The following is a 24,449-nucleotide window of genomic DNA, read 5'->3' as shown; positions in this document are numbered from 1 at the left end:
GTTACCCCCCTCCCCTGGTGATTCAAGTGGTGCTGAATAGCAAAGGAATTTTGCAACAAAATTTCATGCAACAGAATTTGGTCTTTTGCAGATTATTTCAGATCTAGATTTGAAGTGCTTTTCAGTCAATTTTGGGGGGTCCTCTCCTTAGTATTTCCTGAAAGGAGTAAATCTCCATATTATAACAGAGGCAATTTAAAGGGATTCCAAATACAGCTGGATCGTAGCATAGCAAAAAACGGGAACTGTTGTCATTTTCTTTCTCTGTGGATAAAACCCTATGCCCCATTTCGATTACATCTTTGTGTATCTTTGTTCCTCGATACTTTCACTATATATCAAGAGGTCATCTGAATAAGAGACACAGAACTGATCCTGTATCCCTGCTAGGACATGGTTAATGAAAGTTTGAAATGCGCCTGAGCCATTTTGTAAGCATTACTAAGAACTCAAACGCACCATACTTAGTACAAAAACTGGTTTTCCACTCGTCCCCTTTTCTGACCCTGATAAGATTATATACTCCTCGTAAGTCAAGTTTGGTAAAGATTTTGGCTAACCTCACTCTCTCTAAGAGGTCGTCTATACATGGCAGGGGGCATATACAGGGTTTCATTAGACTGTTAAGGATTCTGAAGTCACATACCAGTCTTGGTGTCCCTTCCTCTCCTTTCTTTTTGACAAAAATTACTGGACCCCCCCCCCCCCCGATGCTGTAGATTCTCTAATAAAACCCCTTTGCAAGTTCTTTTGCAGGAATTCCATTAAGGCTGCGGATTCTATCTCCGACATGGCATATATCTTACTTGGGGGTAATCGTGCCCCAGGGATTAGGTCTATTTTACCATCATAAGGTCTATGTGGTGGAAGTTTGTCTGCTTCTTTTTCACAAAAAAACCTCCCTGTAAGCCATATACTGTGAAGGTATCTCACCTTCATTCCCCATTAACTTCCCTTCCACCTCTGTTCCCATCACTTCCACCGAGGTTTCTCCCTTCTGTCCCAAACCATGTGTCATGCAATAGAACGAACCAAAAACCAAAGATCTTTGATGCCAGGCAATCATCGGATTGTGACAATTGAACAACTCATGCCCAGCACCTTGGGGGGCCCAGCTAACTTGGTCATATGAAAAGCCCTGGTCTCCGAGTGATGAGCCATGTCCATCCTCATTGGCAGAGTCTCATAAGCCACTTCTCCTGACACAACGGTCTGCCATCTATTGTCTTCACTTTCAGTGGGAAGTTCAATGGTAACAAAGCAATTCTGTGTTCCTGTACCTATCTCTGGTCTATAAAAATCAGCTGAAGCTCCTGAGTCCAACAGAGCCTCTACCTGGATCCTGCATCCATTGGGTAGTTGTAATTGTACCTTCACCGTTAGTCCTGGGATCAGTGGTTCAGCATGAGAGCCTTCTATTGCTCCTCCACCTGGCTGCAGGCTCCCATTTCCAGCCGGGGTTGTTCGTTTCCCTGATGCAGTTCCTTTGGGTAAATCTCTCCTCTCATGTCTGCTCCAGACAGAGACTCCCATCCTCTACGATTACGACATTGTCATGCCAGATGTCCTTCGTTTCCTCTTCCCATTGAAGTTGTATTTATTGGGATGGGTCTGGTATCTCCCAACTCCATGGGCTCTGGCCTATCTCTTCCTGGCAAGTTGCCAGCTCTACTCTCTGTACTTTCCATAATGTGGCTTTCCCACCACCGTGGTTTCCATTGTTCCTTCTTTTCACTAGCCCTTCGTTCCATGCGTAGGCTTAACTACAAACACGTTCTGACTAAGGAGTCCAAGGAACCCGGTTCTGGCATTTGTGCCAATTGGTCTAAAATCTCATTGTTCAGTCCTTCTCTAAAAAGGGCTGCAACCGTTGGGGAATTTAGATCACATCTTAATTTCTATACCAACAAACTAAAATTAGACCAATAAACTCCCACAGTATCCTTTCCTTGTCCCATTCTCAACAGCTGCCTAGCTGTGGCTGTTTCGCGCGCAGGGTCTAATAAAATAGTGTCTAAATATTGCAGAAAGGTTTTGTAGATTTCCTAACGCCGCATCCCTCCGAGATATCAGTGGTATAACACAGTCCCTCCCTTCCAAGAAACTGATCACATAAGCAACCTTCTCTCGTTCCAACTGAAACTCTCTATCCTTTATCTCTATGAGGTAAGAAATTCCCACCTTAAAAGCCATATATTCTGAGCTTTCTCCCTTGAAGCTACGTGGGCGTACTGTAATTGTTTTACTCACTCTTTCTCCATGCGTCGCTTGCAGCAAGGCTGCCGATAGTACGTTGACTTGGCTTTTCAACTGTTAATTCTGTTGCCATCAGTCCTGTAAGGTTAGCTAGAGCATCGGGTTTTCTGTTTGCTCACCTTGCGCTGCTGCAGCTCCGTCCATTTTGTTTATCGTGAAGAGGCGCAGAGCAAAAGCTATTCTGTCAGGTTCAGCGGTCGTCCTCTTCTCATTAACACGCAGACACGTCTTGTTCTCTTATAACTTTTATTACGTCTTCAAACTGTATTTCAAAATAACAACAGTTCTTAACTTGGACTATCAGTCCTCAGAATCGCTGATACCTTTTGAGCTCTGCTTCTCCGTGACCAATCCTTCTCAAAATGGCGAACGCGCTCTTTTTCCCGCTTTCCCTTTCGTTTCTCTAATCTCCTCACAAGGGCTTTCTTGTATTTCCCCTCCTCCGGGGCTGAGCTCAAACTTAACCCTTGCATTACGTGCGAACATCCGGGTCCTTCCTGTTGTTCTCCTTCCCGCTCTCCTTCACTGCTCCCCTCCCCCTCTTGGGTAATATCTCCTCCCCCTGGTAACCATGCTACAACTAACTCCAGCTCTTCCCCGACATCCCTGACACTTTGCACAGCTGCCAGGCTATGCTCCCAAAGCTCAGTTGTAAAAGCAACAATCATATCACTTAGTTAATGAGGCGGAGTCAGTCAGCAAGCAGAGCATTTTCCAAAAAGTTTCTTGTCCAATCTTGTAATAGAGCCCCGTGTGCATAGCCCTATGGCTTTAGGTGGTTTTTTTTTTGCATTTTGGGGTTGTTCTATTTGAGACTTCCATCGTAAGGGCTTCCGGTTCCCGCGGACATCTTAAAGGGAGCGCAGGACAACCCCTCGGGGAGTCCTGAGCTTTTGGGGGGCACACGGAGGCATTGCAAAGGCTCTGCGATCCTCCTAAACCCTAGGGGGGGTTACCCTGGGGGTCGTGGCACCCAGCGGCATCCAGCGTGCTCTCCTGCACCCCGGTTTTTTGCTGTGGTTGAAATTATGGAACCAAACAATAAAATTTACAGCATGTACTGCTTTGAAAGAGAATGTTTGGAAGATGATGTATAGATGGCACTTAACTCCAGTGAAATTAGCGAAAATGTATAGAATGAGTAACAGAATGTGCTGGAAATGTAATGAAAAGGAAGGGGACTTTTATCATATGTGGTGGAAATGTGAAAAGGTTAAAGGATATTGGGAAATGATATATAACGAACTGAAAAAGATATTTAAATATACTTTTCCCAAAAGACCAGAGGCCTTTCTGTTAGGACTGATAGGCCAAGAGATAACTAGGGAGGATAGTACCCTTTTCTTAGATGCGACAACCGCGGCGAGGACATTATTAGCCCAAAAATGGAAAACCCAGGACTTACCGACAATTGGAGACTGGCAGACAAAGATGATTGAATATGCAGAATTAGCGAGACTGACTAGCAGGATTCGAAACCAGAGGGAGACAAGGTTTCTAAGGGATTGGAGTAAATTTGTGGACTATATGGAAATGAACTGTAAAGGTTTAAAGACACTTGCAGGCGTGAAATAAATCCTACGAATTGACCCTAAAGATTAGATACAAAGGAACTGCGAGATAAGAACTGATTAGAAAACCTTTTGAGGGGAGGGAGGGAAGTCAAGCTCGGCGGAGCATGTTTTTTGGGGATGTTTGTATTTTTGAATGTTTGTTTATGTGTTTGTTTGTCTTGTATAATGTTTTAAATGTGTTTATTTTGGAAAATTTAATAAATAATTATAAAAAAAAGAGACTTCCATCGTAAGAACGGCTGCAGGCTGTCTTCTTTTTTTCTGCCATCCAGTGCACATTGGCAAGAGTATTATGTACTAGACTTTGTGTCTGGTCATAGAAAGGTTGGAGGGGGGAGGAAGGTGGCTCAGACAGACTGTTTTGTTACTTCTTTAGAATTAAAAGCATATGAAACAGACGCAGCTTAATAAGTTTTTTTTTATAAATAACATCAACTTAAATAACTTAATAAAGTTCAACTATAACTTAAAATAAAGTTTAATGCTTTAACAACAGAAGAAGCATGAATAGGTGAAAAAAAAATCAAGCCATATACCCTAACAGAAATTATATAAAAAGATAGGTTATGTTACATAAAAACCCATATGATGTCTGAATTTTTACTTCATCGTTATAGAAAAGGATATTTTGAGGAAAGTGAGATGAAATACATTTCCCTTATTAATATTATTTCATATACACTATTTTTGTAACATCTTTCAGAGCAGCGTTAGGCATTCTTACTAATACATATGAATACATTGCAGTGGTGCAACCTTCATCTTCCATACTAGCTTTATTGTCTGAATACCACAGAAATCCAATTTCAAATTACTTTAAAACTTACACATTTTTCCTGGAAAGTATTCCATACTGCTCCACCTCCATGCTTAGTACTGACTTGATCATCTGAAGACTCATTCCAGCAGCCATCAAGTCCAACATATTTTACATAACATTTTCATCTGCTTTATTATCATCATTTTTATTATAGCAGCCATGTTTAATTAAGCAGATAGGTTTATTTTAAATAAAATATCATCAGATAATCAAGTCATGACTTAACGCATAAGGGTAAATTTAACTTAACAATCTGCAAAGCTACTCTTATACTAACATGAGGATTGTACAACTCTTTACAATTTTTTACAACTTTTAGTTACTAAATCAGATGTAGTGAATCTTCATTTTTTTAAAAAGGCAGTCTCTTAAAAATAAACATAAATGCGCAAGTCCAGCTTGTTCAGTTTTTCAGTAGTATTCCAGCTTCTCTTCCTTGCACTTTCAAACAGTTCCCTTATGAAATTAAACGTTTTGCTGGAACTGGTTCTCCATAGCTATGTGATTTAGGGTGCTGGCCGTGGAAGGAATTGGGAAGATATATCTTCTTTACTTGTTTTCTGACCTCTCTTGGGGGCGCCATTTTGTTTCAATGCAATATACATCTCCTTCCCTTTGTGTGTCCAGTTTGCTGAAGCATATGTATTATAATGATTTTCTTGAATCCATTCTATGAAATTGCAGTCCTCATTGCATACTTTCTGTTAAAAAAAAGAAAATGACAACAGGTCACATGAATGCTGAAATTGTTCATTGTATTGTATAAAAAAACCATCAGACCTTGAAATGTGCAGTTTAAACAATTTGTTTCTATTAAAATGTGTCCGTTTTTGCAAATCTCTGGCATTGTTGTGAAGGGGAAAGATTTTCATTCATGCAGAAATGCTCAGACATGTTTGGGTGAAATCCGGATTCAGATCAAGAAAAGTGTAAAGAAAGAAATAAAGGTGTAACAAGAGTCCATTCAGGATTTCAGTTCTCATCTTAACATTGCATTATGTACACACACACCCCAAAATAATAATAATTGTGGACCCAGTCGCCATCTCTTCTAATGATCTGTTATAAACTGTAATGTACCCCATCTTAAAAACAGATTTCTTTTGATAACTGCGTATCTGCACAGTTGTAAGGATGGCTGCAGAGCACTACATGCAAGCCTCAGTGCCAGATTTATGTACCCAGAGCGGCGCTCGACCCAGGGGGCATGGCGTGCATCCTATAGGGGCGTGGCACACTCCCTGGGGGTGTGTGGAATGCAACGCACAGCCCGGGGGTGCGGCTGATCGGGGGTCGACATTTTGTCCCCCCCTTTTGGAATGGCACCTGGAGTAGAACGCCCCCACCCTCTCGGAACGCCCCTGCCAGCGGGCAGTCTCCCCTCTCCCCAAATTGCAAACCCAAGACTTCATGCAAGGGCAGGGCAACTTGGGCCCAGCAACTATGAGACTCAGGGCTAGCCAGTGGGGCCAATTTGAAGCATTGGGCCCAACTTGAATTTTTTTTAGGGCAGAGTGGGCAGTGGGGTCTTTATAGGGCCCATGAAGACCTTTAAGAGGGACTGCGAAGCCTCCTGGTCTTCATCACTGCCGGTCACTTCAGATTAGCTCTCTGGCTCCCCCCCCCCACACACACTCCTTCTTTGTCCCGGCCAGGCCTTCGGCGTCCTGGCCAGGCCTTCTTCGTCCCAGCCAGGCCTTCTTTGTCCCAGCCAGGCCTTCTTCCGGCCAGGAATTCTTCTTCCCGGCCGGGCCTTCAGCGTCCCAGCCAGGCCTTCCGCGTCCCGGCCAGGCCTTCTGCGTCCCAGCAAAGCCTTTGGAGTCCCAGCCAGGCCTTCCACGTCCCAGCCAGGCCTTCCGTGTCCTGGCAAGGTCTTCTTCGTCCCGGCCAGGAATTCTTCTTCCCGGCCAGGCTTTCAGCATCCCGGCAAGGCCTTCCGCATCCCGGCCAGGCCTTCTTTGTCCCGGCCACACCTTTGACGTCCCGGCCAGGTCTTCCACGTCCTGGCCAGGCCTTCAGCATCCAAGCCAGGAATTCTTCTTCCCGGCCAGGCTTTCAGCGTCCCAGCCAGGCCTTCCGCATCCCGACCAGCCTTCTTTGTCCCAGCCAGGCCTTCTGCGTCCCAGCCAGGCCTTCCGCGTCTCAGCCAGACCTTCCGTGTCCCGGCAAGGTCTTCTTTGTCTCGGCCAAGAATTCTTCTTCCCGGCCAGGCTTTCAGTGTCCCGGCCAGGCCTTCCGCGTCCTGGCAAGGTCTTCTTTGTCCCGGCCAGGCCTTCTTCACCCCGGCCACACCTTTGACGTCCCGGCCAGGACTTCCACGTCCTGGCCAGGCCTTCCACATCCTGGCCAGGCCTTCGGCGTCCTGGCAAGGTCTTCTTCGTCCCGGCCAGGAATTCTTCCCGGCCAGGCTTTCAGTGTCCCAGCCAGGCTTTCAGCATCCCAGCCAGGCCTTCCGCGTCCCGGCCAGCCTTCTTCGTCCCAGCCAGGCCTTCCGCGTCCTGGCAAGGTCTTCTTCGTCCCGGCCAGGAATTCTTCTTCCCGGCCAGGCCTTCCGCGTCCCGGTCAGGCCTTCTTCGTCCCAGCCAGGCCTTCCACGTCCTGGCCAGGCCTTCTTCGTCCCAGCCAGGCCTTCCGCGTCCCGGCAAGGTCTTCTTTGTCCCGTCCAGGCCTTCTTCACCCCGGCCACACCTTTGACGTCCCGGCCAGGACTTCCACGTCCTGGCCAGGCCTTCCACATCCTGGCCAGGCCTTCGGCGTCCTGGCAAGGTCTTCTTCGTCCCGGCCAGGAATTCTTCCCGGCCAGGCTTTCAGTGTCCCAGCCAGGCTTTCAGCATCCCAGCCAGGCCTTCCGCGTCCCGGCCAGCCTTCTTCGTCCCAGCCAGGCCTTCCGCGTCCTGGCAAGGTCTTCTTCGTCCCGGCCAGGAATTCTTCTTCCCGGCCAGGCCTTCCGCGTCCCGGTCAGGCCTTCTTCGTCCCAGCCAGGCCTTCCGCGTCCTGGCCAGGCCTTCTTCGTCCCAGCCAGGCCTTCCGCGTCCCGGCAAGGTCTTCTTCGTCTCGGCCAAGAATTCTTCTTGCCGGCCAGGCTTTCAGTGTCCCAGCCTGGCCTTCCACGTCCTGGCCAGGCCTTCCACCTCCTGGCCAGGCCTTCCACCTCCTGGCCAGGCCTTTGGCATCCTGGCAAGGTCTTCTTCGTCCCGGCCAGGAATTCTTCTTCCCAGCCAGGCTTTCAGCCTCCCAGCCAGGCCTTCCGCATCCCGGCCAGCCTTCCTCGTCCCAGCCAGGCCTTCCGCGTCCTGGCAAGGTCTTCTTCGTCCCGGCCAGGAATTCTTCTTCCCGGCCAGGCTTTCAGTGTCCCGGCCAGGCCTTCAGCGTCCCAACCAGGCCTTCGGCGTCCCAGCTAGGACTTCTGTGTCCTGGCCAGGCCTTCTTCGTCCTGGCCAGGACTCCTTCTTCCTGACCAGGCTTTCAACATCCCGGCCAGGCCTTCGACATCCAAATCCAAATCACTTTATTTCAGCTTTAAACTCATAGACATAATAAAACAAGAACAGAAACGCACACAATTTGATTTACAGTTAAAAGGTAAAATAGCTTAAAGGATATACAGAATTAGGTAAGGATATAATAAAAGAATTTCAAGTACATCTTGGGGGCAACTACCATTCAAGGGGACTAAGTTCAAATTTATAGCCAGTTGGAAGAAAAGAACACCTGCCTCATTCACCTTAGTATCTTTAGAGATTCGCCCAGTGATGGATTCTAGATCATATATACCAGGACCAAGGTCAACCCACCACTTGGATTTAGTCAAAGCTTCCCAGTTGGCTGCGGGCATTAAAATCCCCTCCTATTAAAACCTGGGCATTGGGATACTTAGAACGACATGATGTTAGATGGTCTTCAAGTATTTCCCATCTAGATCTAAGTTTGGAAGAGGAGCCTCCTGGTGGTAAGTATACATTTGAGATTAACAATGAAACCTTTTCGCCAGATATCAAACAGGATAATACATAAGGGGGAGATGTCTGTACTAATGTAAGTTTGGTCTGTAAATTAAGATAAATACCTATTACAAGACCACCTTTAGGTCAGCCTCCCCTCCTAGAGGGGGCAAGCAGAAAGTGTTATTAGTTCAAATCCATTTATAATATCTCCAGCCTCCCAGGTTTCTTGGAATAGAATAATATGAAACGAATTAATATACGCCTGGAATTCTGGATCAGATTTTTTCTTCCGCCACCCTGCTATATTCCAACACAGGACCGATAAGGGTGGATTTCTGTACCACCCTTTTTTAGCTGTCATTTGGGAGGCTGAGAGATACGTTTAGGGGCATGAGAGGACCAAGAAAGGTACTCAGTTATTTTGCTTTGTGAGCTGTCACATACGAAGTCCACCTGAGCTCAGGATTCTGTGATAGATAGCCAGATGATAAAATGGAAATTCTTTCTGTACGTTGGACGATTTCAGGTGGAGTCTAATCACTCACTACCGTAGTACTAGGCAGCACCGAATAGATGACTTCCTGTTGATTTGATGTGATCATTGATGCTGTCACCAGCTGTCAGGCTTTGGAGGAGTCTATAATGGCTCTCTCAGAGCAGGATGAAGCAACCCCCTTCATGAGCATGGCGGGTAATATTGTGGTAATTTGATTTATGTGTCCAACTGGGTCTTCAATCAGAACTGGACTGCCTCTTTGCACTAGGGCTTCTTTCTCATATGCTTGTTGGCATGACGGGCTTGTTGTTATATGTTGCTCTGTCGGAGGAGACCGCCAAGCAGGGGACGAAAGTACATCATCTCCTAGCTGATCAGCGCTAAGAGAAGACTCCAAGTCCAGCATAGAAGAGTAGGAAGGTGACATCTTATTAGAACAGGGAGTATTTTGTACTTCACTCTTTGGTCTAGATGGTAAGGTAGCAGATTGCAGACCTCTTTGGACTGCAGGGGGATTTGGGGTGACAGCTCCTTCAGGTGCATAGGCATTAGACTGGAGAAATTGCCTTGATCAATTTTCAATGAGGCTCTTTTATGTAGTCGAGATACAAGCTGCTGTTTAAGTATATCCAGTCTGTCTATAATTTCCTGCTGTTCTGCTGCTGGTAACTCTCTGAATGAAGAGATGAGATCCCTCTCCTCCGAGCATGCCAGGGACCTGTCAATATAATCAGGCTTCTTTATTGCTGGAGTAGGTAAATTATGAGCCTTGAACTGAGGAGGGAAATAATCCTCCGAAGTAGGCGGCTTGGTATTTAGAACTACATCAGGCCTAACTGGTGGGCAGACACCTTTGGCTAGTCTGCAATTTAAAAGGGGTTTAATCCTGGTATCTATGACGACCCTTGTTGGAATGATACCCCGCTTAGCCAGGAACGCTTTCCGCCTGACAAGAATGGAGGGGATTTTTGAAGACTGGAAGGCAAGCAGAACTCTTGGAGTCCTGTAATGGTAGTTTAGAGGAAGCACTGCATTAAGATCTATTTGCAGTACCCAGATATGGAGGAGCTCGCTTAGATATCCTTTGACTTCTCTCAAACTGTTCCACCTTGAAGCCCCGCCCCATATGGATAAGCATATTTTGTTTGGCTGTAAGATCAAGGAATGTTGGTTCAGCAGGGGTTTTGGATAATCTATACATTTATCACTTTCAGGGCTATTAGAAGGAGTAAACCGCTGTTTCTTTAATTCGTTCACTGCCGTAGCGTGAGCTAAGTGCATCTCTGGGATATCAAACTTTTGTTGGAGCTTGTCCAGCTGCAAAGATATCCCATCTATGCTCTTAAAGATACATTGTAGGGTCCTAGTTATTAAATGAAGCTGTTCAAGACCCATACCATCACCCGGTTCGGCCTCAGGCACCTCCTTCAAAGTGGGTCTTCCCTCTTTATCATTATCTTTAGCACTTGTCGTCGTAGACGTGGCTATCTCCTCCGCTTCCGCTGTAACTGCAAGGTCAATCAATGGGTCAAAACGATTGTGGGTTTCCACCATGTACCTGTAATCCTCGTGAAGAGTAGCACAATTAGGAACGAGTGAATCAATCTTTGACTGTTTAGGCCTCGGAGAAGGTATTGCCTCGTCAGAGTCTCTTAGTTGTTTGCCGCAGCCCATAGCCAAAATTTAACGAGGGTTTAAATCACAATACTTAGAAGTCCAATTAAAATATCTTACTGCACCTTGTAGGAGGCACGATGATAAGAAAATAAAGATAAAAGTTAAAGGGAGATCCTGGCTTACAACAACACTTCCTTATCTTGCCTTAGTGCTGGGAGCGTTTCGGCCTTCGACTTCCCGGCCAGGCCTTCTCCCGGCCTGGACTTCTTCGGCCCGGCCAGGCCTTTTCCGGCCAGGCCTACTTCTTCCTGGCCAGGCCTACTTCTTCCTGGCCAGGCCTTCTTCATCCCGGCCAGGCCTTCTTCTTCCCGGCCAGGCCTTCTTCCTGGCCAGGCCTTCGGCGTCCCGGCCATGACTTCAACAACCCAGCCAGGCCTTTGGCATCTCGGCCAGGCTTTTGGCGTCCCGGCCAGGACTTCGGTGTCCCGGCCAGACCTTCTTCATTCCAGCCAGGACTTCAGCATCCCAGCCAGGAATTTTTTATCCCGGCCAGGACTTCTGCATCCTGGCCAGGCTTTCAGTGTCATGGCCAGGCCTTCGGTGTCCCAGCTAGGCCTTTTTATCCCCGGCCAGGCCTTCGGCGTCCTGGCCAGGCCTGCGTCCTCTTATCAACTACCAGTCCTAAGGGCGGGGGAGTTGGTACTAGGCTATGCTCATCTTGTCTGGCAGTTAACCCTCTCTCTTCCTGGCTACTTCCTTCACTGGGAGCTGGCTGCACACCTTTCCTGGCAGCTGGCTCATTCATTACAGGGGCAAGTTGATGAACTTGGGTAACCTTGTGACTCCCCTCCCTCCTTGTGACATGATGATGATGTATCAGTGATGTATCAATGATGGTTCTGGAAATGTATTCTGGGTAGGGAGGGAAGGTCTTCAAAGAGCTTGTAACCCATGCTTGTGGTTCTTACTCTGTGTGGGGACCTGTTGTGCAACAATAAAGTTCATGGTCTACTGACCACTGTTTTGCTCCTGTATTTGGCTGAAATTTCCTCCTTCTGCTCACCGCAGAGACCTGCAGAGACCCGCACCCCGATGAACTGGGCTGTTGAGTATCCTTGCACCCAAGAATTTTCCATCTCAGAATCCAGAGCCCACAGGCCCAGAGTCAACAAGCAGCTGCACAGCCTTCCGCAGCTCAAGGGTCAGGTCAATAGTGGTATGTGCTGCACTTTAATCAGTGGGAGAGTGCGCTGGGCCAGGTAGACCAGGCAAGCAAGCTCTCCCAAGTCTCTTCCATTCATTCCTTCCCTCCTCCTTGGCTTGGACAGAGTAAGGCAAGCACATGTGACTGGCACTGGCCTCACCCCTCCCAGGCATGCACTGTAAATTGCCCACTGGCAGAGAGTGGCCTTGGGGACCAGGGAAGGTAGCAGTGGGAAGGGATCCTCGGAGGGATCCAGAACTACCTGTAGAAGGCAGGAGGCTAGGCTGCAGGTTGGTAACTACCTCATCCCGAGGGGAAATAAGCATAGGGATCAGTTCAGGGTCAGAGGAACTCTGTTTTGTCTTATTTTATTTGTGCCCGGTGGTGTGTTTAATTGAAAGGGCCTTTTATGTTTAAAAGCCTGTTACTTGTACATAGTCAAGAAAATATTTATTAATTGTTTAAAAGCGCAGTCTGGTGCTGTGACCACAGAGTCTCCCCCACTCTGCCCCACTACCAGTGCCTTAAGAAGGGTCCTGGGAGGGGGAAAGCCCAAAAATGTGCAGGTGCCAAGCCTCCAGGAGAACCCCAAAGTTAGGGATTTTCATCTCCAAACCCCAGGAGTCCGCCAGAGTTGTCTCTATGCCCCTCAAGAAAGGCATAGGGAAGTCAGTGAGTGGTGGCAGGTACGAAAGAGTGTCAGAAGCCCAAGTTTATCCAGTTGAAGATTAATTTTTATTTTTAGATTCTAATCTAAGCATGAGTAAAAGATTTGAAAGTGGTGCTAACAAGCACAAGAGACAGAGACTCGAAAATGCTGTGATAATGAAGTTAAGACCAGTCACTGCTTTCGTGCGCATCAACTACTCATTGAAGCAACAAGAGCCAGCAGGTCACTCTTTAAATCCGGTGGGCCATTCAGCTGTGGATTGCTGCCTTGATGCAGTGAACTGTTTTGGCATTATCAACAAAATGTATTCCACAAAGGGATGGGCAGTTCTAAAATCATTTTTGCCACCTCAGTCTAAAGTGCCTAAATATTTGTCAGACACTAGGTGGGACGCAGAGGCAAAAGCCACAGAAGCTGTTTTGGAAAGTTATAGTGCTATCACTGATACCCTCAGTCATATGTACTCTGATGTTAATGGGAAGGGGAAACCAGGCTCCAAGCTAACAATCTTTTGCAGAAAATAGAAGAACTGGAATTTGTGTTTATGCTGCATTTTTGGACCCGTGCGCTAGGTCATTCTCACAAGGTCAGCAAAGCCCTTCAGAAATCAGACCTATTATTGAGTTCTTGTGCAAGTTTGTACAGTTCACTTCTGATTTTTTTCTTCTAGTCATTTGGATTGGGTGGGGCCTCACAAGTGGAGTAGCCTAGGGCCTCTCTTCATCTAAATCCAGCCCTGGCAAGCCTGTTGAGTGGGGGGTAGAAGACTGCATGCAGCAATAGGATAATGCTAGCACAGCTTCATGCCTTACCTCAAAAGTATTTCCATGCTTGTCCATTGTTAATTATTATCAGGTACCAAGTCAAGATGTGGGTGGCATAGCTTATCATGGGGAAAGCCAAGAGCATATATGCAAGGAATAGGCGAAAGATAAGGCAAAAGCGGGGAAAGATAAAGGAATCTAGACATAGGCAAGGCACTTTAAGCAGGAGATGTTGACCAGCCTGTCCCCTCTTGTTCTTTTATATTTCGTCTGGGAGGCTGGAGCTAAAGCAGGGAAGCTCAGCTGACTTGAGGCAAGCTTGCATTCCAAGGCAGAACAGGACTAGGGAACTATTTCCACCATTCTGTGAAAGCAGCACTGCTTCACAATTTTTAATGTGCTCCCACATATTGGGGGCATTATGCAAAATATAACTGGTACATACATTGTTTTCAAAGCAAATATGTTATTTGCCTATTAAATAAAATCTGCTGCTAATAATTATGCCAATACCTTTCCATAGAGTTTTCCGGACTTGTTCATGGCTAGAAAGTATTCACTTGCCACTCCTTTGATTGCCACTATTCCAATTGCCACTGTTCTTATTTCGAGAATACCTGCAAGGAATAACAGTGAAGTCTGTAATTTGGCTATCTGCTTTTGACGTGGCATAACAAGACAATTTATCTTGATTTCACAGTATTTTTTAAAATATATAGGATCAAGTGATAAAGCAGGGATGAAAAAAAATCAAATCCTTTTAACATAACCATGTATGTAGTCAGCATTCTTAAAGAATTTCTTCATTTAAAAAACAAAGGACAGGATTTTCCTAATTAACCAGTCAGCGTAAGCTCTCTATAAGGGCTTCTGCTTATGCAATGGGGCTTCTCTCCCCCTTCCTGTGTGCTTCCGCACCCCCTGAAATTCAATTGGGGTGTGTGTCAGGGGAACCACAAGAACAGTGCGGAGGGGGGCATTGTTTCATCTGGCAAGTTGATCAGCTATTGCAGTTGGAACATTCAACACATAACATTGGATTCCACCCAAAGAGTACATACAACCCATTACAAACTCCACTGAAGTGTGCTCACACATAAGAACTTCCATATTTACATGAATTACACTAATATCCATTATATATGGCCATGCAAACTTTTCACACGACCACTTAGTCCTGTATTTCCAAATTATCCATTTGCCATTATATTTTTGCATTATAAAGAAATTTGCAACTTTTGTTAAACAAATTCTTGTGCACTTTGAAGCATTTGCATTTCTCATTCTAAGTGAATGCTTTAGATCAGTTCTAATAAGAATTCAGATAATTGTTTTTTTCAAAGATTACATTGACAAAATTTGTAAGAAATTTACCAGTGCAAGCGCACAAACCTTAGAACTTGTAAATGATAGAAAACAGACCTTGGCAACTACCAGAAGATAAAGTATCTGTCTGACCCTTGTGGCTGTTGAAAACTGACAGGCGCTGAAAATATATCTGTGTCACATAACAATAAACAAGTAAAATTTACTATTGGAGCTTTTTCATTCGGATGCATTTTACCTGTATAATTAAGAAGTTGTTCCTGCATTAATGCTTTATTGGTTGCAAAATATTTCTTGATCTAGTAAGGAAGCCTACATGTAAAAATGGATTTCTGCACACATTGCAGATTGTCTTCTGAATTGGGCTTGTGTACATACAAGGATGCTACATAGGAGTGGGATGGAGGACGTGTATCACGTCTCCAGGGGTACATGTAGAGTGGCTCTTGCTGGATTGGGACCTCGGGTTTTGAAGACTGGGAGCTCCTGGCACTATCCAATTTTTGCTGTTCTGCTGGAAGCCACATGCTACTGCCGTCGACTTTCCACCATTTGAATGGTAGATATCATACTATGGCATGACTTAGGGCACATGCAGACTTCCTTTTGCACCACATTTTCCAGCATAGGCTTGTGAGGGGCTCATATGGGAGGCTGGCTATATTTTCTTTAAGTTCTTTCACAGAGATAGAGCTGTCAGAGGAGGCAAGGAAAACTGGAGAACGTTCTTATGAGTAGATGTGTTTGTAAATTATTATGTTGGTCTAGCAGTTGAAACATTAGACTAGGCCACTTATTCATTCATAGATCTGGCCCCAAGTCGACCAAGCATGCTGTTTCAAGCAGCAGGCTGGCACCGTCCCAAAGCCACATCTTGTAGCTAGTTCAACATCCCAGCCTGAGAAGTCCCTCATTGTCTTAGTTATTCTTTAGTTATTCCTGTGTTGTTTTCTGTGGAAGTGTTCTGACAGTGTGCAAATAGCAGTACAGAAACACATTTGGAAGGATTTGCAATGATGCTTTAATATATATATATATATAAATAAGTATCCAAATAGCAATTATTTCTTTTTGGTTCTTGACATTTTCAGGAAATAGCCAACTATCAGTTGAAAATGTGTGGAAGGAATTCAATAGCTTAGGTCCGGCTAGGGAATGTAAAGAGACATCACTTGCATGGCCCAGGTGTATAAGTTGTGCTGCATGCCAGTGGGGGGTTGGCAGTGAAAATAAGACACAGGGGGCCATTGGATGGGTTAAATTAGGCCACAACTTTATTGATTACAGATGGTTTGGCATAAGGCTTAAGGCATTGGATAAACAGCTGCCTTCAACCAGCCCACCGGCTGGTTGAACCCAGGATGGGTTGGCCCCGGCATGAAGGCTGCCCCTTGACATGGGTAAAGTGTGATGTTCCTGCCAGTGCTGCCTCTCAGAAGAGATGCTATGACCCATCAACCCCCATGTGGGCACCCAGACAGTTCTACCCCTTCCAGGACCCTTTTAATGTGCATGTGTATATATTTGTCATGGTTTTTCCACTGGTGAAACATCCCTGACCATTTGCAAGCATCAGCTTTACAAAAGATGGCCAGCTCATGACTTGACACGTTAGAGTAGCAGCATTGCTGTTGCAATACAATAGCTATTTCTCAGCGTTCTCTCTCTGTTTGTCATGTCTCAAAATCATCTCACACAATAGTGTTCCCAAGAACATTCACATTTTCAGAGGGAAACTTGAGTTCCTTCTCCACATAACAACTTCATGACTGTTTTCTTGAACTTCAAATGACTCAGTAACACCTTTTTTCCATCATGGAACCCAAGGTGGTATAATTGTGGTTCCCAATCAATCTGAGCACACCCACAGCTGCTTAGCTTCAGCAGGGTACTGGTCTCATGTTTCTTTTAATAATCAGTAATAAACAGACAATTATATTCTAGCCAACAACAGTACAAAGGATACCCTAGTGATACCACTCTCCAAACACCCTTCACCATATGAAGAGCCATTCATTTGTGCTTTCAAAGGTGCATTTAATCTGACTATTGAAATTAAACATTTAAGCCAAAAAGATTTGTCGCTGGGTCTATAAACTGCCAGTGACAAAATAAAGGGTTCTGTGAGGAACATGGAGTCCATGGACACACAGTTCAAATAACAGACTATTGCAGTGGCTCTTGCTCTGAATTTAAGTATGTGAGTCTTAGAGTTGGGAAAGAAGGGACTTGGATGGACCACAGCCAACTTGTGTTTCTAATTAATGGGGGTTGGGAGTGCTTGTTTTTTGAGTTCAGATGACCTTTAAAGATGATACAAGGCCAAATCAAACCTCTACATTATATATATATATATAACACTTTTAAAGGTAGTTTGCTGTTTGCTTTCCATGTTTTAAAATTCAATAATAGGCAATCGAGAAAGTACACATTAGGAAGATCAGTGTTATTTTCTATATGAATAATTTCCAAAGGGCTTTATTAACATTACCAGATGCATGTTATGTTGTAATGATGAACTGAATGTGCTGATTAATTGATTTACTGAATATGAAGAATTACTAGAATGCAGTATCATTTGTCAGCTGAAAGTGGGTTTTTTTTTTGGTATATATGTCACCAAATCATCTAGAAATGTACCCCCCCCCCGATCATCTGTAATTGCATATCCTGAATATCTGAAGAAGTGTGCATGCACACGAAAGCTCATACCATAATAAAAACTTAGTTGGTCTTTAAAGTGCTACTGAAGGAATTTTTTTATTTTACTTCGACCCAGACCAACACGGCTACCTACCTGTAACCTGAATTTGCTGGTATGTGATTGAATTCTACTTGAAAATAGCAACCATCTGTAAGCACCCTTTCTGTGCTATATTAGCAAAAATAATATGTTAATTTTTCACCCCATGTATATATCTATAGCACAGCCTTCATTGAAAATGATGTACAATAAAGTGCTTTAAACCCATAACAATGAAATTGGTCAGACAGTGATTGTGTAAAACAAGATCAGATAACAAATTAATACCAGAAAATATAGAAGTACCTTTATCTTAACCCTTCAGCTGGAAATGAAAGCTAAGAAGTGTATCGCCAGACATATTCCACAAACAGAGCATCAATTCAGAGAAGGCCCTCTTCCATGTCAACACACTACAGATCTCATCACAAAGGGCCTTTCCTGGCAATCTTAACACACAGGCAGGTTGATAGTGAAGGAAACGATCCTTATTTATTTATTTATTTATTTATTTATTTATTTATTCTTTCATAAAAAGGAAACACTACTTGCTTGTAGAAGAAAACCTCAAAGCGGTTTACAAAAAGCATTTAGGAAGAATATCTGCAGCCAATGCAGGTGTTGCTGGATTGGTGCTTCACTCGTGTTGCTGAACAATGGCACAATTATTAAAAGCTTCATCTGCATGAACGTCCCCCGCCCTCCACTTATATGTGAGAAGATTTCCTAGTCTACCTTCAGTTAAACAGATCAGAACACACTGAAGAAGGAGCAGAGACTCATTTTCTGTTGCCCAAGGTTTTGGAATACATTCTCTATACAGTAGAAGTAAATCATTATCTTCCCCCCAAAAAGACACCTTTAAAAGTCTGAGCAAATTTTTGCTGCTAATGTTTTATTGCTGTGGGCATATTTGTGCTTCTAATAATGTGAGGTTTGGAGCTAATTTTATTATGTTTATTGTCATTTCAATTGCTATTGTTGTTGTTGATGATGATGATGATGTTGTTTGGGAGAATGTTGGGATTTTTTTTAATCTTTGTTTTCTTTGTAACACTTTTTACATGTACTACTGACATGCCAGGTATCCTTCACCCTGTGCTTTGGATTTGGATTTTCTTTTTTCTTTCTTTTTCTTAAATTATGTACTTTGCATTTGTCTCTATTGAATTTTATTTTGTTAGTTTCCCAGCCCAGTTTTCACTTGAAACCATACCCCCATTTGTTGAGGAGCTATTGATGAGCATCCCTTTATGATTTACCAACCAGTTCTAAATTCACCTGATGGTATAGACCAGGGGTCAGCAAACTTTTTCAGCAGGGGGCCGGTCCACTATACCTCATACCTTGTGGGGGGCCGGACTATATTTTGAAAAAAAGTCTGAACGAATTCCTATGCCCCACAAATAACGCAGAAATGCATTTTAAATAAAAGGACACATTCTACTTATGTAACAACACCAGGCAGGCCCCACAAATAACCCAGAGATGCATTTTAAATAAAAGGACACATTCTACTCATGTAAAAACATGCTGATTCCCGGACCGTCCACGGGCCGGATTTAGAAGGCGATTGGGCCACATCCGGCCCCTGGGCCTTAGTTTGGGGACCCCTGGTATAGACAAGTTACAGTTTGTGCTGTTTTGTAACTGTTCCCCCCTCCCCCACCCCGTTTTGTTTTTATTGTACATCAACTTTCCCCCCTAACTGTTTTATTATTGTACATCAACTTGGGGCATGTGTGTAGGCAGCTTAATTAATAAGAAAAATAATATTATCATTTAGCCCACATTTAGCCAGTTTGCCAATTAAATACCAGTTTGCTAACTAAACTGCTTTGCCAGACTCAAGATAAAATGTCCACAGCATCCCCACAATCCATTAAGCTAGCAACTTGATTAGTCTGGTAGGATATATTCTCGACAAATTTAATGATATCAGGTTATATATACGAAGGACCAAAAATGCAAAACAGTGGGAATAGATGTTCAGTGCAACACTACTCAGTGATGAAGAAGAAGGGCTTATCCACACTTAACTTTCCTCCGCTCTATCCAGGCATAGCCAGGGATTTAAAGCTCTGTGTCTGAGCGCCCCCCTTTTTTTTCTTACGCCAGAGTTTTCCTCATGAAAACCTGCTCTTTAGAGTTCAGTCAGAGCAAAAAACAAAACAAAACAATGCTCGATCGCAGAGTGTTAAAAGCGTGGATCCCTGCCTGGAAAAGAGCAGGTCAAAAGGTAGGCAGAAATATATGCTTAAGTAATCCAGAGAACAACCATAGCAAGCACAGAACAAAACATTAGCATTCCGTTCCAATGGGCATCTCATCCTAAGTGGAAATATAGCTTTAAAAATTAATAAAACTTCAGTGAAGATATGATCCTTTTTTTGCACTATCTAAAAAAGAGGTCCTGGTTTACATGGAAGAGAGACTACATAGGTAAAGAAATTAGGAAACTTTTCTTCATCATGTAAGCAGGCACCGACATCCCTTGCCTGAAAAGTCCGTAACTAACCATTGAGAGGCAAGAGTTTGGGAACATCTGTTCCTTTCCAAACTGAAAAGCAGTATAAAACAGTCTATTAAATTACATGTAAATTAATGCTGAGAACATAATCAACAACTTCCTCCAGCCTGGTAACACGTGCTTCCAGCTGTCAGGAGCTATCTGGCACCTCCCGATGCCTCACATTTCCTAACTACTTTGATTTCGCCGACATAGAATTGGTGAGAGGTGACCACATGCTGCTACCTCAGACAACACCAGCTTTCATCACCTTAAAGCTATTAGGAAACCCACAACGTTCACTCAGCCTTTCTAGTTTTCCTGCAAGCGCTTGGTACATTTTCTCTGTCTGACATGTGATGTTGATAAAAGGGAGCATGTTCTACAAAGATATTATGTTCAGGAATGCAGTAAGAGATAGATCAGACATATTGATGAAAATTTAAAGCAAATGATTTTATTCGCCACCTAACTTGTCCTCAGGATGAGGTACCCATCTTTCTTTGTGGCTGCTTGAAATGGCAGGGTCGGACCACAGAGTTTAACCCCTTCATCTGCTTCCCCAAACAAATCAGACTAAAGTATATATAACTGCATTTGCCCTCACTCATCCCTCGCTATTATTGTCTCTGTTGTATCTCACACTTTCCAAAGTTAGGTTGTAATCTCCTTGAGGCAGAAATATGTCCTCCTTGCTTATGATACCCTATAGAGCATACATTTATGGTACTATATAAATGAACATCCTCGGAGTGACATGCTGCTAATGTGAACTGGTGCATCTCAGCCTTTTACAAAGTTACAAATGAATAATAGTGAAAGCTGATCCTTTTGCTCCAGTGGGGCACTGCCCCACCAACCTCAGTCTGCCCTCAAGCCAGCCTCCACCTGCCTGCCTTCCAACATACAAGCAGCCCAGGCTGTTAGATTCCTCTTCCTCCTCCACAGTCTGTTTTGCCTTTGTAAAGCACAGCTGGGAGAAGGATGGGGGCAAAACTAGAACTAGTTGGCTCTGCCTCTCATTGGTTCTGGCTCCACCTCTCTGCCTTTTACCCTACCAGTCCCAATGAGCATAGATATGCCCCAAGGCAGGGCATAAATTCCATGGGAAGCCGTGGAGTTGTTTTTAAAATATAAAATAACACCTATAAGGCTATTGTGTCAATGCATTTATTGATCAAAATTTGCCAAGGGTTGTGCTTGCCATTAATCAGGTGCTGACATATTTAACATTTTAAGTTGGAGAGACAAGTCCTGCCTGCTATGTAACAGTATTTTTTATATATATATATATATCAGCTGTTTTATAACAATAGCATTTGAAATGCCCTATTTGGTTTTCTTATGACAGAATGAGGCTTTTGTGTTTTCCAGCTGAAGTAAACAGAAAGGACAATCATTAATGTTTTATTACTTTTCATTATGCTGTCACAATCCCTCAAATATATATATTTTAGAACTACATGTGGATTGCAAATTTCCTCATAATCGGAGACTTTATTTTCTGTCGCATTAAATTAATCTCTGTGACTTTGGAGCTTGGGATATATATTGCATGAAGCAGGGTGCATTGTCTTCCATGGTTATTGCTTTTTAAAGGAACAAAATACCAAAATTGGCTTGGTTTGAGCAAAGGAAGAATGAGCTGAGGGACAGTGCATTAACCCTTCTCCTTTCAGGTTGCTTTTTACCTCAAAATCACCTTTCCCAACAGTTTTATCACCCACAGAGCTCTCCTCAGGAAATGATTTTGCACTTTATGTGCATTATGTGCCCAGGAGCCAATAACACACCAGAGGTGGGTTTGGGGAAGACAAGGCCGCAACCTCATTGCCATTAGAGTCACAAGAAGGGTTGACATGTCAAAAGGCAAAGATCATGTGTTTTGGCTGCCCAGCTGCTAGCCAATATTCCCTCTCCAGCCCACCAGCTGGGGGAATAAAAAATGAGTTCATGGGCATCAGGGGCCTGTTCTGGCACAGGACCCTTCTAGGAAGGCCCCACCTACAAATTTGCCCCCTCTAAGCTGAGGCTATGACCTTCAAGATGGCACCCACCCAAGACCCCTTATGAGAGCCCTCCTAGATCACTGTTGAACCTGCATCAGAAAATTATATTGTAGGGGGCAAAGAGAAAGTTTATTGGAGGAGGGCAATGAGCACCACACATTATCTTTTAGGCTCACAAATGAAACGTGGATACACGAGATTGGCAAGGCAGTGGTATCTTCGGTTGCGGACCAGAGCTCTGGTCAGATCCTGAGGTTCCCGCAATCGGAGGGATTGCTTCTGCGCATGCACGCGGTGTGGTAGAGCACTTCTGTGCATGCGCGCGGTGCGAAACACTTCCGGGTTTGCCGCTTTCGCAACCCGAGGGCAACGTAAGCCGAGGTGCTACTGTATGTTTACATGGCTTTAAAATTATGAAAGGGACTATGTAAAATAAAATTCTTTGGATATGATTCTTACACCCCTCAGTCCCTGTTCCCACTGAAGAAGCATTTGGCATCCAGAAGTCATTCAGAGACACCTGTATGACACACATTCTATGATCCCTGAAAAAGGTTCTTGGGGCCAAAATCCCAGTAATTAGAGGCAGGGTCGGCAAGCCCCTGGTGGGGTGGGCAGAGAAGTAGTTTACCCTGCATGGTGAAAAATTAGCATGGAAAGGGAGATTTTGAACTGAAAAACTGCTTGCAGCTTGGCACTGATTTTTGTATTTGTCTTTAAAAAGAACTATGGAGGGATAAAAACTGAAACAACTCCCTATAACATAAAGCCTGCTTCTGGCATGGAATAAAATATTGGCAGCCCTATAACTAAGCGTTTTAGGTGTTAAATAGCTTCCGAATACATTACTAGATTATATTTCTCAAATGAAAAAGCTTTAAATTGCAACTCCATCAAATTTTTGTGTTGGTGTTTAGGTCTGTGAATAATGTCATGGTTCTTAAGTTCGTTCACCTTTCTCTGTTAACTGATTAATTCATTCAGGCTGCAATCTACTACTTAGTTAAGGCACTGTAGTTGCTTACTTAAAGGCATTTTGGAGGTCAATAAGTCCAGTGGCTGATTCCAATGTAACTAATTTGTACAGGGATTTATTTATTTTTACTTGACGAGGAAGGGTCACTTTGCTTTTATTTTACTTATGTCTTCCCCGGAGCAATTGCAGACCTTTGTGGCTGCCTAGGATGGAGCTTAGTCATGCTGGCCACATGACCCGGAAAAACTGTCTGTGGACAAACGTCGGCTCCCTCGGCCTGTAAAGCGAGATGAGTGCCGCAACCCTAGAGTCTTCTGCGACTGGACTTAACTGTCAGGGGTCCTTTACCTTTACCTTTTAGGATGGAGCAGGCAGTTCATAAGCCAAGGCATTTAAGCAAGAATCTCACAATATGGGTATGTGCAGTAGGGAACTGCAGCTTATCAGGAGCTTCTTACAGCATGTATCAATGCCAAACATGTTTGTAAGTACTTTGTGTCATAAAAAGCCTATATGGTAGGGGTACATTCAATGAATGTCCCATCTGAAGCAATCCTAAGTGCCTAATAAGTTACAGAGCTCATAATTTTAACTTTTCTTATTTTATTGTGAGAGAAAATATAAAACTCCAAGGTAACAACTTTATTTTCTTTGTGGTCCTACTTCTACTTGGTGTTAAAACAACAACAACAACATTAGGTAATTATTTTAAAACAGGATTCAAGAATAAGAATTTATAGTTTCTATGAGTTTTCACTTCTCCCGTCTGATATATACCATTCTCTGCTCTGCCATCATCCTGGTCTTTGAAGTTCTAGCTTATCTTGCTCAAAGATGAGTTACTGGATTAGATAAATCGTGTCCCGTCCCGTCCCCCCGCCCCCCAGACAGTAACTTCCAACTTCTCTATGTAAAATAGCTTAGAGATTTGTTAGTTCGTTTTATTCTTGACATGAAGATTTCTTTGGAAGGGTTGAGCTCACCAGACCCTAGTCTTTAAATAGAAACACCGTTCCAGCTATAAAATAGTTCAGTCATTTAATGTAAGTGCTCTGAAAGCAGGACCAGGGGTCTTAAAATGTATCTATTATATTTGATGGTGGGGGAAGGAAGCAACATTTCTAAAGCAATCTGTTGTGAACAGTGTAATGTTGCATAAGTAAGTTTGCATGACTGCAGTGCTGAGAAAAAAACAAGTTTCAAGTTACTTTGGCTCTATCATTCATTCCTCCAGGATCATTTCTTTTTGTTTGGTATCTAATCACATTGCTTAGCAAAATACAGACAGAGGAAAGAAAGTAAACAACACTAATTGTTAAAGTCGAGCAATTACAACATTTTCCTAACTAGACTTTCCAAGTTTCATCTTTCTTTACAGTTCACAGACAAATGGGTGCCTAAGGAGAACACAATTCAACCTTTTGCTAACTAAGAGGTAGAGGTTGCATTGGCAGGGGCAAGAGGGCTGATCTTCTATGATATGGCCACATGCAAACTATTCAAACTGCAAATGTAACATTAGGATCTCTGGGCTTTATCAG

At 43.9% G+C, this 24,449-nt stretch overlaps 1 protein-coding gene across 3 annotated transcripts in view; it reads right to left on the bottom strand.

The window, feature by feature from the left end:
* Positions 1 to 2,522: 2,522 nt before the first annotated feature.
* The window catches only part of FGF7 (fibroblast growth factor 7), a 61,382-nt gene continuing 39,455 nt past the window's right edge, over positions 2,523 to 24,449 (bottom strand). For all 3 annotated transcript variants that reach the window (XM_035131695.2, XM_035131694.2, XM_035131696.2), the window contains exons 3-4: positions 13,859 to 13,962; positions 2,523 to 5,351 (exon numbers count right to left, since the gene is read on the bottom strand). In XM_035131695.2, coding sequence (XP_034987586.1) covers positions 5,157 to 5,351; positions 13,859 to 13,962 — 299 coding nt within the window. In that variant the 3' untranslated portion in view covers positions 2,523 to 5,156. The remainder of the gene's footprint in view (positions 5,352 to 13,858; positions 13,963 to 24,449) is intronic.

The sequence above is a fragment of the Zootoca vivipara genome, chromosome 14 (genome assembly GCF_963506605.1).
Source record: "Zootoca vivipara chromosome 14, rZooViv1.1, whole genome shotgun sequence".
Taxonomy (NCBI): Eukaryota; Metazoa; Chordata; class Lepidosauria; order Squamata; family Lacertidae; genus Zootoca; species Zootoca vivipara.
The sequence above is the reverse complement of the archived record's forward strand: the minus strand, read 5'-3'. Positions and strand labels throughout refer to the sequence as shown.